General features: G+C 57.5%; 1 protein-coding gene across 3 annotated transcripts in view; it reads left to right on the top strand.

Annotated features, from left to right (window-relative positions):
• The window catches only part of LOC137154725 (cGMP-dependent protein kinase 1-like), a 50,306-nt gene that overhangs the window by 24,086 nt on the left and 7,949 nt on the right, over positions 1-18,271 (top strand). For all 3 annotated transcript variants that reach the window (XM_067550504.1, XM_067550503.1, XM_067550505.1), the window contains exons 3-12: positions 3,732-3,891; positions 4,198-4,364; positions 4,751-4,864; positions 5,158-5,263; positions 10,502-10,565; positions 10,896-10,973; positions 11,811-11,899; positions 12,242-12,307; positions 12,802-12,855; positions 13,286-13,330. In XM_067550504.1, coding sequence (XP_067406605.1) covers positions 3,732-3,891; positions 4,198-4,364; positions 4,751-4,864; positions 5,158-5,263; positions 10,502-10,565; positions 10,896-10,973; positions 11,811-11,899; positions 12,242-12,307; positions 12,802-12,855; positions 13,286-13,330 — 943 coding nt within the window. The remainder of the gene's footprint in view (positions 1-3,731; positions 3,892-4,197; positions 4,365-4,750; positions 4,865-5,157; positions 5,264-10,501; positions 10,566-10,895; positions 10,974-11,810; positions 11,900-12,241; positions 12,308-12,801; positions 12,856-13,285; positions 13,331-18,271) is intronic.

Here is an 18,271-nt window from a genome sequence, read left to right as displayed (position 1 = left end):
ACATTGCATTTACATCCATCCACAGGGGGTTTTGCTAGTACTCCCATCCTCCCAGAATACCTCCTCCCACGATGATACACAAACACATTGTCCATTGTATAGAACTTTGGTGGTATTTTCTAATTCATCCCAAATACATGTTCCCACTGTGGTAGTTCTGCTGCATGGTTCTATGGAGGGAGGTATGGCTAGGCAGACCCATCGTTGGGAGTTCCAGGCACTACACCCCCCTTGTATCCAATAGTTTTCCCTCTCTCCTGGCCCACTGACTCTTAACCCGGGGTAACCAAAAGGATCCTGTGGCCAATTTTGATAAGGGGCTTACCTTCCATAATTCTACCTCCATAGATTGCTGGTGGGCAATTCTTGCAAATACCTATTTTGATATTCTGAGGCACAAGAACCAGGACTCTGTGCCCTTCCTGTCTGGCAGTGCATCTGGTTCTGCAAATTAGGATGTACAAGCACTTTTGTAAAACAGTCAAATTCATTTCTAGTAGTACAGGTTTCACAGCAGAATAAAAAGTATACATCACTTTTAACTGGTTATATCTAAGTTCAGGCACTTGAGATTCAAAATTACATCCCCCTAATCGCTACAATTACATTTCCTAATCACTACAATACTACCAAAAAAAAAAAAAAAACAACTATTCTCAGGACCCCTTTTCCTTCCAAATTCATTGATCTTGATTGCCCTTTATTTCTCCTCTTTGCTACCTGATAGAGGATGTTTTTGTAAATACAGTTACAGTGCTGCTTGATTTTTTTTCTGCTTCATGCAGTACCTCCCAATGCCATACACAACAATGTTAGTAACAAGACAAACAACACAAAACATAAAACACAAAACACAATCTTTGTTGCAACAGTAGATCCATGGTTTTGTTCTTTTAGCTGTTTCACTGGCACCCGCTTTTCCTGCAGTTCTGGAAGATAAAAGGAACACTTTTCTACCCCCTTTGGGAGGGGGTGGCAGATTATTGCTTAAAATACCTTTCTACAAATTTCCTTTCTGATTGCAAGCAAAACAGAGGAATTACCCTCATATTTTCCTGTGTTTTTGTTCTATAGGCAGGTCAGGTTGGTAATGGCTTCTACCTCTTAAGGTTTTAGGGTGAATTTCTTTCACAAGGTGGTGTACCTCAGTTTTCCTTTTGCTTGGGCTGGATGGATTATATACCACCAGGTATTGGGCCAATTTATTTTCTAAACTGGAAACTGTGTGGACATCTGCTAATGCTTGTTTTGTCCACAGATTGGGACCAAATTTTTGCAAAGCAGAGGAGAAGGGAGTCTCCTCTTGTATAAATGGCAGAGAGGTCAGGATTTTCAATTCCTCCCCTGTGCCTGGGCTTTTGGTTTGCTTTTTCTTAAACATATTTGGAGTTTATAACAGCTCCTAAGCCCTGTTTCAAACCTTTCAACAGGCAGGCAGGCTTCTGCACCGCTGAAAGTGACAAGAAGTGTGTGTGTGTGTGGGGGGGGGGGTGTCCGACCAGGCAGGCGCTTCTGCTTGCTCCACACAGAAATTCAGCAGGCAAGGGCTGCAGTTTGCCCTGCTGATATTCTGAAAGTGACACACAAAACCTAACACACACAGGAGTTTAGCAAGCAAGCACTTCAACCTGCTTTGCTGAACCTGAACACACACAAATTCAGCAGGGCAGGCACTCCTGCCTGCTTTGCTGAAATTGACAAACAGGGGTTTCAGCAGAGGTCAATAGACATACACACAGGCTTCTTGCCCTGTTGAAATAGACAAGTACCAAGCCCTATCCCAGGCTCTTCAACAGGAACGCACACAGGCTTCTGCCCTGTTGGTGAGACAGCTACAAAGCCCTGTCCGAGGCTCTTCAACAGGAACGCACACAGGCTTCTGCCCTGTTGGCTAGACAGCTACAAAGCCCTGTCCGAGGCTCTTCAACAGGAACGCACACAGGCTTCTGCCCTGTTGGCTAGACAGCTACAAAGCCCTGTCCGAGGCTCTTCAACAGGAACGCACACAGGCTTCTGCCCTGTTGGCTAGACAGCTACAAAGCCCTGTCTGAGGCTCTTCAACAGGAACGCACACAGGCTTCTGCCCTGTTGGTGAGACAGCTACAAAGCCCTGTCTGAGGCTCTTCAACAGGAAAGCACTCCAGCTTCTCCACTGTTGGAAATGACAGAGTTTCCTTTGGGTGTGCACCCCCAATATTCACAATAACTGTGACATGCTTACCATTTCCCCCATTGCATTCTCCACCAATTAATGTTACCCAAATAACAAATATTACAGGATCTTATTAGGGGATAAGGCAACAAGCCACATTTATTGTGAACACAGAAACTTCTGTAGATAGTATCCAAGAAAAGAAAAGTATCAACACTGTAAGATCCCTATGTATGTTTGTCTGTCTCTATCTGTGTGTGCCTGTCAGTGTGTGTGCATGTGAATGAAGGCATCAATTGAAACATGTGTCTCTGTAATTTGTAGTATTGATATAATGTTAATACTGTTTTCCTAGTGTTTACATTATTATTAATGCTATTTCACTAAGTAGAGCACAATATTAATGTTATTACAGTGTTGATACTTTTCTTTTCTTGGATACTATCTACAGAAGTTTCTGTGTTCACAATAAATGTGGCTTGTTGCCTTATCCCCTAATAAGATCCTGTAATATTTGTTATTTGGGTAACAGGCATCTTTGTGACTGTCCTCAGTAAAGTCAGAGGATTTAAAGATATGCCCTGCTTGCTTCCCCATAGTATACATTAAAGAGGATACCCAAATATCGCCCCTTTCCTTGTGGAATTTGTTTGCAATTCAGAATCTTGCTGTAGTGAGGCAGAGTGGCCTCCCGCCGAGCCTGAGAGCGAGGGACCACGAGACGCTGCCTGGTGGGGGAAGCTGAACCAGCCCTGCCCCCTTATGCTGGAAGTGCAGGGGCAGGACAGAGAGGGCCCTCCAGTTCAGCTGGTGCCGAGCCAAGTGCCCAGCACAGCTGTAGTTACCCCTTGGTTCAAGTTCTGTCTGTCTGACCTCCTTCGTCCTTCCTGCCGAGAGGCAGGGCCATTCATGACTGTTGGTTACCAGGTGTCCATGTCCCGGCAATTGGATCTGCCAGTGTCTTCTCAGGAGCTCCATGAAGTGGGATCTAAGGACCCTGGCCACTAGGCACCATTCGCACCCGTGTCCCCCGACAGCAAACAGCCCCTTCTCCCACTAGGGAACAAAGCAGCGTACAGGGGAAACTGAGGCACACATCGGCGTTCTACGAATATTACCAAAAAATCCCACTTCGTCACAACTAGCTTCCAGGCCCTGGTCTGCGAAGGGCCCCCTCGCTGGTACTGAGCCAGAGCATGAACGTAGCTTGAGTTGCACGTTTCCTATTTGCTTATGCCCCATGCTGACTGCAGGAGCTGCGAGGAGTTCTGGCTCCCAGCGTAGGTGGGCAGGGTGAGGGTCCAGGCCCGTTTCGGCTAGATGGCTCTGGCAGGATCTGTGCTCGGTGCGCGCTACTGTCTGTACGTACGGCGTGGCTTCTCCCTGCTCTGCGCTCATGCTGGCCAGCCTGTGTTAGTCACAGGGCTAGCACGGCCCAGCGTCCCGGCCAGGGTGCACGCTGGGCCCGCCCCGCAGGACTCCTCGCCCCAGACGCAGGTGGGAGGGATGTGACAGGGGTGACAGGGCGGGCAGTGGGCAGGCGCGGGGCCCTCATGCGCTTCTCTCCCCACTGCCACAGGTGGGGAGCCGGAGAGCGCGGACGGCGGCGCGAGCGGGGGCATCACAGACCAGGCTGACGCTGAGGGCGGACGGAGGCAGAGCCGGGCCCAACCCATCGTCCCTGAGCCCCTCGCTAGTGAGGGGGCCCTGCAGGTGCCACATGTCCCCAAGTCACCCAGGTAAACCCTCGGCCGGGGCAGCCAGCTCAGGGTGGCCCTGCCCCTCCCCGGGGGACACCCTACCCATCCCGCAGCTCTCCGGGGCTCCCGCTCTGTGCACAGGGTCGTGGCTGGGCCCAGGACTCCCCATGGGGCCGGGGCACCGTGACACACCGGGGTGCTCAAACCAGCCCCCTGCCGGGAGCACCTGGGCTGAGGGGTGTCCTGGAGCATGGCCCGGTGGCTCCCGTGTGCTGGGACCAACGGAGGGGACCTGCCTCCCCCGCCCCCGGTCCCAGCCCCACCCTTCGCCTTTCCCTCCCCCAGGGACTGCAGCCTGATTGCAGGGGCCGTGGAGCGGAATGACTTCCTGCGGCGCCTGGGCGAGGGACAGACGGACGCCATGGTGCAGAGCTTCTCACCCGCCTGGCACGGCCCGGGGCACACGGTGCTGGCCGAGGGCACCGACGGGGACGCCATGTACATTGTCGCTGGTGAGAGCCGGCCTGCGTGTGTGTGTGCGAGGGCCAGCCCTGCCCTGCGTGCGTGTGCGTGTGTGCGAGAGCCAGCCCTGCCCCGTGTGTTCACGTGCGAGAGCCAGCTCTGCCCTGCCCCACGTGTGTGTGCAAGAGCCAGCCCAGCCCTGCTGTGCCCTGCCCTGTGTGTGCATCTGCACGTGCATAAGCGTGAGCCAGCCCTGCCCAGTGTGTGCATGTGAAGACGTGCAAGTGCCTGGCCTCGCTAGTGTGGGAATCCGTGCGCCCCGTGCCCCTGCCCGTGGCCCGGCCAGCGCTCCTGTCTGCACACCCCCGCCTGCGAGTCCTGGCCGGGGGGAGCAGGATCCGTCTGTCTGGTTTCAGGGCTGTGCTTTCACTTGCAGAGGGCGAGCTGAGCGTGACCCAGCGCGGGTGTCACCTCCGCACGCTGCTCCCGGGGGACGTGTTCGGGGAGCTGGCGATCCTGTACAACTGCCAGCGCACAGCCACGGTCACAGGTGAGGGCTGGCCGGACTGTCCCTGCTCCCCGCCCCTGCCTCAGCTCCACACCCTGCTCCCACCCCTGCTTCTGCCCTGGCTCCAGACGCTGCCTCGGCCCCAGCTCCTGGCTCTGGGTCCTGGACCCCCTGGGCACTGCCCCAGACCCACCCCGGAGGGCTGCAGACAAGCAGGGCCCTGCCCTCTCACTTGCACGGCTCTGGGCACTGCCCCATGGGATGCAGCTGCCTCTCTAGTGGGGCAGGGCCGGGGCCTGTGGAGTCCAGCCCCACAGACTAACCCTTCCCCCCAGCACTCACCCAGGTCCGACTCTGGGCCATCGACCGGCAAACCTACCGCACCATCATCACCAGCCAGGCCAAGTGCAGACGGGCCGAGATCCTGGACTCCCTCAGAGAGTGAGTGGGGGGCAGCGCCTTGGGGGGAATCCCCCTGTCGGGGCGGGGGTCCACTGGAGGTGGGGAAGTGGGGGATCCCCTGTTGGGGGGGCCAATGGTAGATCGCCTGTCTGGGTGCGGCCCCTCAGGGGACTGGGGGAGCAGGGTGGAGATCTCCCGTCTGGGTGGGGCCCTTTGGGAGGCAGGGGAAGGGGGGATCACTCAGGTGTAGTGGAAGGGGGCATTGCCCATTGGGGTGAGGCCCCTCGGAGGGTGATTGGGACATTGGGGTCACCCAGCAGGACATGGTCCTTGGGCCCTTCAGAGATTCCACTGCTGCCTTGAGCCCAGGTTCTCTCTTCCCCATCCTGCCCCCCATCCTCCTGGAGCCAGGACCTGACCCTTGGACCCTCCCTCCCAGCCTCCATAGGGTCAGCATCCCCCTCACCTTGCAGGTTAAATTTAAATCTGCTTCTGAACCAGATGACTGGAGGGTAGCTAATGTGATGCCAAATTTTAAAAAAGGCTCCAGACACAATCCTGGCAATTACAGGCCAGTGTAAACCTAACTTCAGTACCAGGCAAATGGGTTGAAACTCGAGTAAAGAACAGAAGGATCAGACACAGAGATGAACATGATTTGTTGGGAAGAGTCAACATGGTTTTTGTGAAGGGAAATCATGCCTCACCAATCTACTGGAATTCTTGGAGGGTGTCAACAAGTATATGGACAAAGGTGATCCAGTGGATAGAGTGTATGTAGATTGTCAGAAAGCGTTTGACAAGGTTCCTCACCAAAGGCTCTTAAGCACAGTAAGCTGTCATGGGATAAGAGGGAAGGTCCTTTTCTGGATCAGTAACTGGTTAAAAGACAGGAAACAAAGGGTAGGAATAAATGGTCAATTTTCAGAATGGAGAAAGGTAAGCAGTGGGGACCCCCAGGGGTCTGTACCGGGACCATAACATTGTAGATGATTAGGGTTGGCAGGGACCCCAGCAGGTATCTAGTCCAACGCCCTGCTCAGAGCAGGGCGAACCTCAGCTAAACCATCCCAGTCAGGGCTTTGTCCAGCTGGGCCTTAAAAACCTCTAAGGATGGAGATTCCACCACCTCCCTAGGTAACCCATTCCAGTGCTTCACCACCTGCCTAGTGAAAAACTTTTTCCTAATGTCCAACCTAGACCTCCCCCTGCAACTTGAGACCGTTGTTCCTTGTTCTGTCATCTGCCACCACCGAGAACAGCCTAGCCCCATCCTCCCTGCAACCCCCTTCCAGGTAGTTAAAGGCTGCTATCAAATCCCCCCTCATTCTTCTCTTCTGCAGACTAAACAAGCCCAGTTCCCTCAGCCTCTCCTCATAAGTCCTGTGCTCCAGCCCCCTAATCATTTTTGTTGCCCTCCACTGGACTCTCTCCAACTTCTCCACATCCTTTTTGTAGTGGGGGGCCCAAAACTGGACACAATACTCCAAATGCGGCCTCACCAATGCCGAATAGAGGGGAACAATCACTTCCCTGATTGCTTTCTATGAAGAGGTGACTGGCTCTGTGGATGTGGGGAAAGCGGTGGATGTGATATTCCTTGACTTTAGCAAAGCTTTTGATACTGTCTCTCACAGTATTCTTATCAGCAAGTTAAAGAAGTATGGGTTGGATGAATGGACTATAAAATGGATCGAGAGCTGGCTAGAGCAGCGGTTCTCAACCTTTTTTTACAGAGTACCACTCGGGTCAGGTACAGTCGGGTCAAGTATCGCTTCACCTGATTGTACCTGACCCGAGTAAGACTCTGTAAAATACCGGGGTTGCGTGAAAGGAACGATGCCCTCCGCCGAAACCCTGCCGCCGTTTCCCACTTTTCCGCGGCAGAGAGGATGGGGCTTTCGGCGGCAGCGCGGTTTCCCGGCGGCGGCAAATGGGTTTCCCGGGAGAGGGGGGGGTTTATTCGGCGGCAGATAGCATTTTGAGCGGCGGCTGGGGGAAGAGATTCGGCGGCGGCAGGGTTTATAGGCGGTGGTGAGAGGGGGATTCGGCGGCGACATCGGCGGCGGGTTTTTCCCTCGCGTACCACCGAGCCGGCTTCCGCATACCACTGGTGGTACGCGTACCACCGGTTGAGAACCCCTGGGCTAGAGCATAGGGCTCAACGAGTAGTGATCAATGGCTCCATGTCTAGCTGGCAGCCGGTCACAAGCAGAGTGCCCCAGGGGTCGGTCCTGGGGCCGGTTTTGTTCAACATCTTCATCAATGATCTGGAGGATGGGGTAGATTGCACCCTCAGCAAGTTTGCAGATGACACTAAGCTGGGGGGAGTGGTAGATACCCTGGAAGGTAGGGATTGGATACAGAGTGACCTAGACAAACTGGAGGATTGGGCCAAAAGAAATCTAATGAGGTTCAACAAGGACAAGTGCAGAGTTCTGCACTTAGGAAGAAAGAATCCCATGCACAGCTGATGACTGGGGACCGACGAGCTGGGCAGCAGTTCTGCAGAAAAGGACCTGGGGGTAACAGTGGATAAAAAGCTGGATATGAGGCAGCAGTGTGCCCTGGTTGTCAAGAAGGCTAATAGCATATTGGGCTGCATTAGGAGGGGCATTGCCAGCAGGTCGCGGGAAGTGATCATTCCCCTCTATTCGGCATTGGTGAGGCCGCATTTGGAGTATTGTGTCCAGTTTTGGGCAACAAAAATGATGAGGGGGCTGGAGCACAGGACTTATGAGGAGAGGCTGAGGGAACTGGGCTTGTTTAGTCTGCAAAAGAGAAGAATGAGGGGGGATTTGATAGCAGCCTTTAACTACCTGAAAGGGGGTTCCAGGGAAGATGGGGCTAGGCTGTTCTCGGTGGTGGCAGATGACAGAACAAGGAGCAACGGTCTCAAGTTACAGGGGGGGAGGTCTAAGTTGGACATTAGGAAAAAATTTTTCACTAGGAGGGTGGTGAAGCACTGGAATGGGTTACCTAGGGAGGTGGGAGAATCTCCATCCTCAGAGGGTTTTAAGCTGCGGCTTGACAAAACCCTCGCTAGGATTATTTAGCTGAGGTTAGTCCTGCTTTGAGCAGGGAGTTGGACTAGATGACCTCCTGAGGTCCCTTCCAACTCTATGATTCTATGATTCCCGTGATCTGCCGGCAATGCTCCTCCTAATGCAGCCCAATATACTATTAGCCTTCTTGGCAACCAGGGCACACTGCTGACTTATATCCAGCTTCTTATCCACTGTTACCCCCAGGTCCTTTTCTGCAGAACTGCTGCCTAGCTCGTCGGTCCCCAGTCATCAGCTGTGCATGGGATTCTTCCTTCCTAAGTGCAGGACTCTGCACTTGTCCTTGTTGAACCTCATTAGATTTCTTTTGGCCCAATCCTCCAGTTTGTTTAGGTCACTCTGTATCCAATCCCTACCTTCCAGGGGATCTACCACTCCCCCCAGCTTAGTGTCATCCGCAAACTTGCTGAGGGTGCAATCTACCCCGTCCTCCAGATCATTAATGAAGATGTTGAAGAAAACCGGCCCCAGCACCGACCCCTGGGGCACTCCGCTTGTGACCAGCTGCCAGCTAGACATGGAGCCATTGATCACTGCCTCTTGAGCCTGATGATCTAACCAGTTCTCGATCCATTTTATAGATCATTCATCCAACCCATACTTCTTTAACTTGCTGATAAGAATAGTGTGGGAGACCAGGACTGTTCAACAAATTCATAAATGATCTGGAAAAAGGGGTAAACAGGGAGGTGGCAAAGTTTGCAGAGGATACAAAACTACTCAAGATAGTTAAATCCAAAGCAGACTGTGAAGAGTTACAAAGGGACCTCACAAAACTGGGTGACTGGGCAACAAAATGGCAGATGAAATTCAATGTTGATAAATATCATCCCAGCTGTAGATACGAAAGGATGGGTCTAAATTAGCTGTTCCCACTCCGGAAAGAGAACTTGGAGTCAGTGTGGACAGTTAGGAATCATTAGGAGAGGGATAGATAATAGGACAGAAAATGTCATATTGCCTCTTTATACATCCATGGTACACCCCCATCCTGAACACTGCGTGCAGATCTGGGCACCCCATCTTAGACAAGTTATATTGGAATTGGAAAAGGGACAGAAACAAAAATGATCAGGGGTCTGGAACAGCTTCAATATGAGGAGAGATTAATAAGACTGGGACTTTTCAGCTTGGAAAAGAGACGACTAAGGGGGATATGACAGAGGTCTATAAAATCATGACTGGTGTGGAGAAGGTAAATAAGGCAGTGTGATTTACTGCTTCTCATGACACAAAAACTGAAATGAATAGGCAGCAGGTTTAAAACCAACAAAAGGAAGTACTTCTTCACACAACCTGTGGAACTCCTTGCCAGAGGATGTTGTGAAGGCTGAGATTATAACTGGGTACAAGAAAGAACTAGCTAAGTTCATGGGGGACAGGTCCATGAATGGCTATTAGCCAGGATGGGCAGGGATTGCTGCATGCCAGAAGCTGGGAACGGGTGAGGGGCTGGATCACTCGATGATCGCCTGTTCCGTTCACTCCCTCGGAAGCCCCTGGCACTGGCTGCTGTCGGCAGACGGGACACGGGGCTGGATGGGCCATTGGTCTGATCCCGTGTGGCCGTTCTTATGTTCCATACTTCCTTCCCTACTCCACTGGGGTCAGCACCCCCCCACCCAGCCTCCCCAGGGTCAGCGCTCCCCATCTCAACCCCCACATCCTGACCCCTCTGTGCCACTCTCCATATGCCTGTCCTCCCCAAGCACAACTCCTCCCGGCCTGACTAAGCCTGACCCACTCGCTGCCCCTTTCCCCCCACCTGCTGTGGGTGCCTCCAGCCTCCTCCCCCTCCCCCCCCCCGAGTCACCTCATCCTTGGGGTCAGCAACTTGGCCACTCTGAGCCCCACATCTTCCCAGGCTGGGTCCCACTGGCAGGTGGCACTGGGTCCCCTGGGCTGGGTCCCACACTGGGCTGGGTCCCGTTGGTGGGGGCTGGGACCTGGGGCTGGGACCCGTTGGTGGGGGGCTGGGACCTGGGGCTGGGTCCCGTTGGTGGGGGGCTGGGTCCTGGGGCTGGGTCCTGTTGGTGGGGGCTGGGACCTGGGGCTGGGTCCCGTTGGTGGGGGGCTGGGACCCGTTGGTGGGGCTGGGTCCTGGGGCTGGGTCCCGTTGGTGGGGGCTGGGTCCTGGGGCTGGGACCCGTTGGTGGGGCTGGGTCCTGGGGCTGGGACCCGGGTGCTGACATGGCCCCTCTCGCCTCCTCAGGGCCTCGTGGCTGCAGGGCCTGGCGGACGCTCAGCTCTCCAAGCTGCTGGACTCCATGGAGGAGGTAGGAGCTGGGGGCTGGCAGTGGGGCTGCCCCATAGCCCTGTCAGCACCCCCCAGGCACAGTGCTCTGATGCCATGCAGGCGCACGGGGCTGGGGGATCCCTCGCTGCCTCCCCCAGGGTCAACAGGGCCTCTGCCCCCCTTGTGGTGCCAGGCCTGTCCGTATGTCCGTCCTGCGGGGCCAGGCCCATCTGTGTCTATCCCGTGGGGCCAGTGCCATCCGTGTGTCTGTCTTTGGGGCTGGACCTCTCCGTGCGTCCATCCCACAGGGCCAGACCTGTCCGTGTGTCTGCCTCGTGATGACGGGCCTGTCCGTGTGTCTGTCCTGCAGTGCACGTTTGCTCCTGACGAGGTGATTGTCCGCGAAGGGGACGAGGGGAAAAACTTCTACATCATCCTGACAGGAGAGGTGAGTCCTGCACGGCCCGGCGCAATAACCCTCCCCTCCCCCACCCTGCCCAGTCTGGGGCAATACCCCTCCCCTCCCCCACCCTGCCCAGCCCGGGGCAATACCCCTCCCCTCCCCCACCCTGCCCAGCCTGGGGCAATACTCCTCCCCTCCCTCACCTTGCCCAGCCTGGGGCAATACTCCTCCCCTCCCTCACCTTGCCCGGGGCAATAGCCCTCTTCTCCCCTCCCCACCTGAGGCAACACCCTTCCCCTCCCCACCATGCCTGGGGCACTACCCCTGCCCCGCCCTGCTGGCACCAGCCCACCCCTGCTCCCTGCCCTGTGGGGGGTGGGGCAGGGCAGCCTTGCCGGGAAGCAGTGCACACGGGGTGCCGCCCCCCAGGCACTCAGGACGCCTGGGTTCTGTTGCCCGTTGGGCTGAGCTGATTAGCCAGGCCCGCGTCCCCAGCGGCTCGCTAGTGCCCTGCTCTGGCTGGCGCTGGGCGGCCCAGCCCCTCGACCCAGCCAGCCGTGGGCTGGCCGAGCCCCCCCTTGCAGGAGGATTCAGGGGTGGCCAGTGGGAGGAGCCGTGCCCATGCCCCCTGCCCGCCCCATGCCCCGAGGGAGGCCCAGATCCCACCCCCGTCTCGGCTGCCGGCAGGGCAGCAGCCCCTGGTTTGAGGTCCGGTGGCGACGTCTCTGCCCGCTCAGCAGCCCCTGTGCCTGGCCAGCCGGGGCAGTCCGGGCTCTGGTAGCTGACGGGCGTTGGTTGGTTGGGGAGCCTGGGGGCCGGGGGCTGCTGCAGAGATGCCAGCCCCTGCCCCGGTTCGACGCCCCATCCCCGCTCTGCCCGCAGGTTCAAGTCAGCAGGAGCAGGGGCGGGCAGGAGGAGCTGATCCGGGTGCTGCGAGCCGGCCAGCATTTCGGGGAGCTCTCGCTGCTACGGTAGGTGCCCCCCGGCCCTGCCCAGCCGGCCCCTGGCACGCACACACCGCAGGGGTCCCATGTGGGTGCCCACAGTCTGACATGGCCACGCGGAGCCCACATGCATGCGTGCCCACGCCCGGTGGCACCCACCCGGCCCCTTTCCCGCCCCCCGGCACGGACGGGCTCACCGGGTGCCCCCGATTCCCATGCCCACACGTGGACGCCTAGCCCAGCCCACGCCCGGGGTGCAGAGCCCCAGACACACCCAGTCCCCCTGGCTCCCCCTTCCCAATAACGGTGCCAGTTCCGTCCCCGCATTGCCCCCGCCAGCTGCCCTCACCGCCTCCCTCCTCTCCGCAGGAACATTTGCCGGACGGCCACCTGCCGGGCACAGGGCCAGGTCACCTGCATCACTGTGACCAAGGAGTAAGTCAGCCCGGGGGGAGGGGGCGGGGGCTTGACGTCAACCTCTGCCCAGAGGCTGCGCCATGGAGCCCCCAGCCAGTGGTGCCTGGGGCTGGATCAGCCCCCGCCTGCCTCCACAAGTCTGCTAGCCAGAGTAGGGGAGCCAGGACTCCTGGGTTCTCTGCCAGCTCTGGGAGGGAAGTGTGGTCTAGTGGTTAGAGTGGGGGGCTAGGAGCCAGGACTCCTGGGTTCTCTCCCAGCTCTGGGAGGGAAGTGGGGTCTAGTGGTTAGAGTGGGGGGCTAGGAGCCAGGACTCCTGGGTTCTCTCCCAGATCTGCCACTGGTTTGCTGTGTGAACCTGGCCAAGTCCCTTTGTCTCTGCCTCCACTCCCCTGTGTGGCCGGGGGATGGTCTAGCCCCTCGCTGGGCTTAGGGGCTGCAGGCGGAGGCTGTGCTGGGGGGCTGGGTCCATCTGCCAGCCCTGCCAACATCTCCTCTCTTCTTCCTCCCCGCAGAGACTTCCAGGAGATCAGCCCCTTCTGCCCCGTGCTCAGGCAGCTCTCCGAGCCGTGAGTGTCTCCCCGGGGAAGGGTGGGGGGCTCCTGCTAACGCTGCCCTTCCATGGGGCCAGGCATCCCGCAGGCCTATGTGGGGCCAGGCGCAGCCAGGAGCAAAGGCCATGGTGCACTCACAGGAGACGAAACAGGGCGCTGACAAATGGGACGAGGGGCAGAAGAGAGGCACACTAATGACTGGAGGAAATGCTGCATAGTGAGAGGCGGGGGGGCCGCTGGAGGTCAGGGGTGGGGTCACAGGGAGGGGGGCAGGCTGCCAGGGGTGGGGATGGCAGGTGGAGGTGGGTGATGGGCGGTGTTATTGGGTTGGGGTGCCGGGGGGTGGGGGTGGCGGGGCTGGGTGCCAGGGGGCTGGGTGCCAGGGTTGCTCTTGTCCTGGCCGTGGGGGACTGGCAGCTGACACGCCTTCTCCTCTCCCTGCCAGGGACGTGGCAGCGCCGGAGGGGACGTCCCTTCCTGAGCCCGGACGGTCAGTGCTGGTGCCCCGGGGCCCCGCCCAGACCCAGCTGCCCCACGGTTCTAGGCCCTGAGGGAGTGGGCGTCTGCTGCGGGGGGGGTGTTGGGAGCATGTGGGGGGCAGGGTCCCCACCTCGCAGGGTGGGGCTTTAGCAGCATCTTGCTGTGAGCTGCGGGAACTAGCCATGCCCAGGGCGCGGTGCCCCCTGCGGACCATCAGCTAGTCCAGGTGCCCAGCGACGTCTCCGGCCTCCCCAGCAGAGCCCAGGCTGCTGAGAGCCAGGAACCGCCGAGCCGAGTCCCCGCCCCCCGCCCCCCACACTCTGCCCCCATAGCTGCCCCTAGCCCTGGGGAATGGTCTGTGGGCCCTGCCGAGGGAGGCGCTGGAGCAGAGCTGGGGGGCTGTGGCCCTCGGGGGGGAGCCCCTGCGTGTGTGATCAGAGGCACGGTGCATTGTGCCCCGAGCGCCAGCGCCCTCGAGTCAGTGCAGTGTGGCGTGGGCCGGGTCGGGCACAGGGGCGGTTGGCGGGAGGTGAGCGTGGCTGGGGGTCAGGACGGGGGGCGACAGCTGAGTGCCGGGTGGCACCGGGCGCCGGGGCTCAGGGGCTGTGGCATGTAGCAGGGATGCGGTTCTGGCCGTGGGGTGGGCTGAGGGGTCGGGTATCAGCAGTGCCCGCTCAGTCCGGCGCAAAGGCAGGTGCTGTTCCCGGTGTGATGGGCATCTGGGGCCTGGCCTGGCGGGCACAGCCGCGGCTGCCTGGGCGTTACCTGGCCACGCAGTCCCTGCTTTTCACAAGCTTGAGTTTTCGTGATCTCGCTGTTTCTGGAGCAGCCGAGACACCGACAGGCACCGGCCCTTGGCCGGAACAGCAGGTTTGTCGGTGAACGTCCTGGTTCTTCAGCCGAGGGAGGAATGTGGTGGGAGTTGGTGGCCGTCATTCGGCAGGTGTGCAGCTCAGACGCGCGATGCTAACCCGAGCACGTGCACAGCGCTGTCCGTCATCGTCTCCATTGTACAGCTAGGGAAACTGAGGCACAGAGCTGGGACGTGACTTGCCCAAGGTCACCCAGCAGGCCAGTGGCAGAGTTGGGGCTAGAGCCCGGGTCTGCTGAGTCCCAGTCCACTGTTCTCTCCTCTAGCCCACACAGCTGCCCTGTGATTCCTAAGCGCGCCCTCTCCCCGCACCTCGTTATAGTGGAATGGGGATAAAGATTATGAATTCTTATTTCTTATTCGTGTTACCCTTGTTATGGCCCAACCAGCCCCCCATGTGCTAGGTGCTGTACAAATATGAGACCCAGGGAGCTGACAATCTAAGTTTAATGAAACAAGAGACAACAGCTGCAAACAGACAGACAGACGGGGGCGGACAAGGAGCCGACGAGGCAGTTCTGGTCAGCACGCTGGCCAGAGCTCTCCGCACAGCAGCTGCCCACCCCTTGGCAGGTTATTGGCAGGCAAAGGGGAGGTTTGACGGAGGTCGGCAGAGTAGCCCTGGGGCAGTTTCCGGGAGCACGAAGGGGCTTGTGTGAAAACGTAACGAGTGGGCAGTGGAGGCTGGCACCAGGGCAGATGGAGGCGGGAGGTGATACCTCGATAGCGGATGAGTGAGGCTAGGTGGGGTGGGAACAGGCAGGCCACGGACCGTTTGGAGCGTGGAGGGGTTTCTCGCAGGGCTAGCCAGAGACACCTCAGCCGTGGCCTGTGTCTGTGTCACGGGACCTCGGCCGGTTTATTCCGTGGTGGTCACAGTGACTTGTGTCTCTCTGCTCTGTCCCCTCCATCCTGCCCCCATTTCCACCTCCTCTCCCCTTCCTGCCCCATTGCCCATCAGCCCTTTGGAAGCCAGGCGTGTGCAAAAAGAGAGGGGAGGCTCTGTCAGTGTGAAGGAGAACTGGTATCTCCGCAGCCTCTTGCTCAAATGACCCCACATTTGGAGCACCCCGCACTGGGAGGGGCAGCCGTTTTCAGGCCAGTCCGTGTCCGCATGTGGGGCTTAGAGCAGATGGTCTCAACCTTACCTGTAGCAGAGCTGGTCCTCCCCTGGGCCACGCAGCCCAGCACAGACTAGTCCCGGACGGCAGCGGGCCGAGGGGCGTGAAGTGGGGTGTTCTCAGCTAAACAAGCTGACAGACGCAGCCGGAAAGAAGAGCTCTGAGGTGTGTGAACCGCTCCATTCATCACCGAGGAGGTTCTCAACCCTCCGGCACCCCACAGAGCCAGAGCCTGCGATCCTGGGCACACCTGAGGGGCTGGGCTTCCCCAGAGACCAGCGGGGAGGGGCTCAGAGCTCTTCAGAGGGAAGAGGCCCCCCCAGATCCCAGCACACATGGGAGGAAAGGAGAAGGACTCAGCCCTGCTTCTCTCCTCCCTCCTGTGATTTTCTAGATCCCAAGGCCAGACGGGATCCGGTCTGGCTCCCTTTGGGATGTAGGTAACCTGTTAGGAAAATCAGCCAGTCTTGGTTTCAAAGTGACGGAGAATCCACCATGGCCCTGGGGAAATTGTTCCCCATCCTCCAGGGCTTCCCCAGATACCGTCTCACATGTCGGGCTGGGAGGGACCTCGAGAGGTCGTCACGTGCAGCCCCCTGCGCTGAGACAGGACCAAGTCAACCGAGGCCAGCCCTGACGGGTTTGTCCAACCTGTGCTTAGGACGACAGGGATTCCACAGCCTCCCTTGGACGCCTGCTCCACCGCTTCCACGCCCTGAGCAGTAGGAGGTTTCTCCTAAGATCTCACCTAAATCTCCCTGCTGCAGATTCAGCCCATTCCTTCTTGTCTGACCTTCAGTGAACATGGAGACCAGCTGAGCACCAGCCTCCCTGTAACAGCCCGGGATGTGCGTGCAGACTGTTCTCAGGTCCCCCTCAGTCTCCTGTTCTCAAGCCGAGACATGCCCCGGTTTTTAACCTTCCTCATAGATGAGCTTGTCTGAACCTTTCCTCAGTTCAGTTGCTCACATTTGGACGCTTCCAATTTATCCAAATTTCTCCTAAATGGTGGTAGCTGGACGTGGCCCCAGTTCTCCAGCTGAGGGCTCCCCCGCACTGACTAGCGTGGGGCACTTACTGCCCGTGTCTTGCCCAGGACACGCCTGGCCATACCCCCAGCATGATATTAGCCTGTTTCACAGCTCACGCTCAGTGTGTGATCCCCTCTGCCCCCAGAGCCCGTCCAGCAGGGCTGCCGCAGCCCCTCAGTCCCAGGGTTACAGCTGTGTCTGATTCTTCCTGCCTGAGTGCAGCACAGCAGAGCCTCAGCCTTACGAACGCCGGAGTCACAAACTGGCCAGTCCACCACACCCCTCGGCTGGAAGCGGACGTGCACAATCAGGCAGCCGCAGACAGAAATAAAAAAGCAAATCCAGCACAGTGCCGTGTTAAAGGTAACGGAGCCGCATGTCTCTGCTGCACAGCCATGCTTCAGAGCTGGGTGAACTCTGGACAGAGCAAGCGTAACGTCTGCTCAGTTACTCACCAGCTCCGTGCCCAAGGTGCTGGGAACGCTGAGCTTCTCCTGCACTTTGCACTTATTTCAGACCGCTTCTCCAGTTTGCCAAGGTCATTCTGAATTCCAGCCCTGGCCTGCAAAGCGCTTCCAACCCCAGAGACCCAGTTTGGTGGGGATCTTGGTGGAGATCCCCAGATTTCATAACATCCTCTAAGCCATTAATGAAACTCCTGAAGAGTAGTGGAGCAAGGACTGAGCCCTGTGGGACCGCAGTGGATGTGACCTCCCGGTTGTTCAGCACAGCATGGCTAACTATCTTTGAGTGTAGTCCTTCACCTGTTGTGCACTTCACCGGTTGTGCGCAGTCCTTCACCGGTTGTGTGCAGTCCTTCATCGGTTGTGCACTTCACCGGTTGTGCACTTCACCGGTTGTGTGCAGTCCTTCACCGGTTGTGCACTTCACCGGTTGTGCACTTCACCGGTTGTGTGCAGTCATTCACCGGTGTGCAGTCCTTCACCGGTTGTGCACTTCACCGGTTGTGCACAGTCTTTCACCGGTTGTGCACTTCACCGGTTGTGTGCAGTCCTTCATCGGTTGTGCACTTCACCGGTTGTGTGCAGTCATTCACCGGTGTGCAGTCCTTCACCGGTTGTGCACTTCACCGGTTGTGCACAGTCCTTCACTGGTTGTGCACAGTCCTTCACCAGTTGTGCACTTCACCGGTTGTGTGCAGTCATTCACCGGTGTGCAGTCCTTCACTGGTTGTGCACTTCACCGGTTGTGCGCAGTCCTTCACCGGTTGTGCACAGTCCTTCACCGGTTGTGCACTTCTCCGGTTGTGTGCAGTCCTTCACCGGTTCATGGTGCACCCACCGTACGGGAATGTGTCAAACCCTCACTCCAGACACGTCACATCTGCTGCTGATCTGGACTTGACAAGGCCCTGCTGGCTGACCCTCACAACCCTGCTGTGCTCCCTGTTCTCACAAACTGGCTGTTGAATCATTTGTTCAGTGTCTTTCCAGGTGTCGGAGTTAGGCTGCCTGCTCTGTAATTCCCAGGTCCTCTTTGTTCCCCTTTTGGAAGCCAGGTCCTGTGTCTGCCCTTCTCCCGTCCTCTGGGACCTCTCCCGTCCTCCAGGCGTTCTCAGAGATAATTGCTAATGGTTCCGAGGTGGCTTCAATTACTTCCTTACATTCCCCAGGATGAATTTCCTCAGGTCCTGTTGACTTAATCCATCTAATTTAGCTAGATATTCTGAGAGCCCTTCTCTCCCTGTTTTGTGTTCCCCCTCCCCCTTTGCTGTTCATAGTAACTGGGTATCTGGTCATCTTTTTAATGAAGACTGAAACAAAATCCATGTTAAACCCCTCAGCCGCTGGGTGTTATCGGTCACTCGCTGGCCTTCGCTGCTGTGTAACGGACCCGTACTTGCTTCTCTTTCTTTTGCTCCTCGTGTCTTTACAGACCCTCGCCCTGCTGCCTTTATGTCCCTGGCG

This window comes from Emydura macquarii, unplaced genomic scaffold (genome assembly GCF_026122565.2).
Source record: "Emydura macquarii macquarii isolate MOO-44397 ecotype Brisbane River unplaced genomic scaffold, CSIRO-AGI_Emac_v2 contig_1300, whole genome shotgun sequence".
Classification (NCBI taxonomy): Eukaryota; Metazoa; Chordata; order Testudines; family Chelidae; genus Emydura; species Emydura macquarii.
Note: the sequence above shows the minus strand (reverse complement) of the source record. Positions and strands in the feature narration are given on the sequence as shown.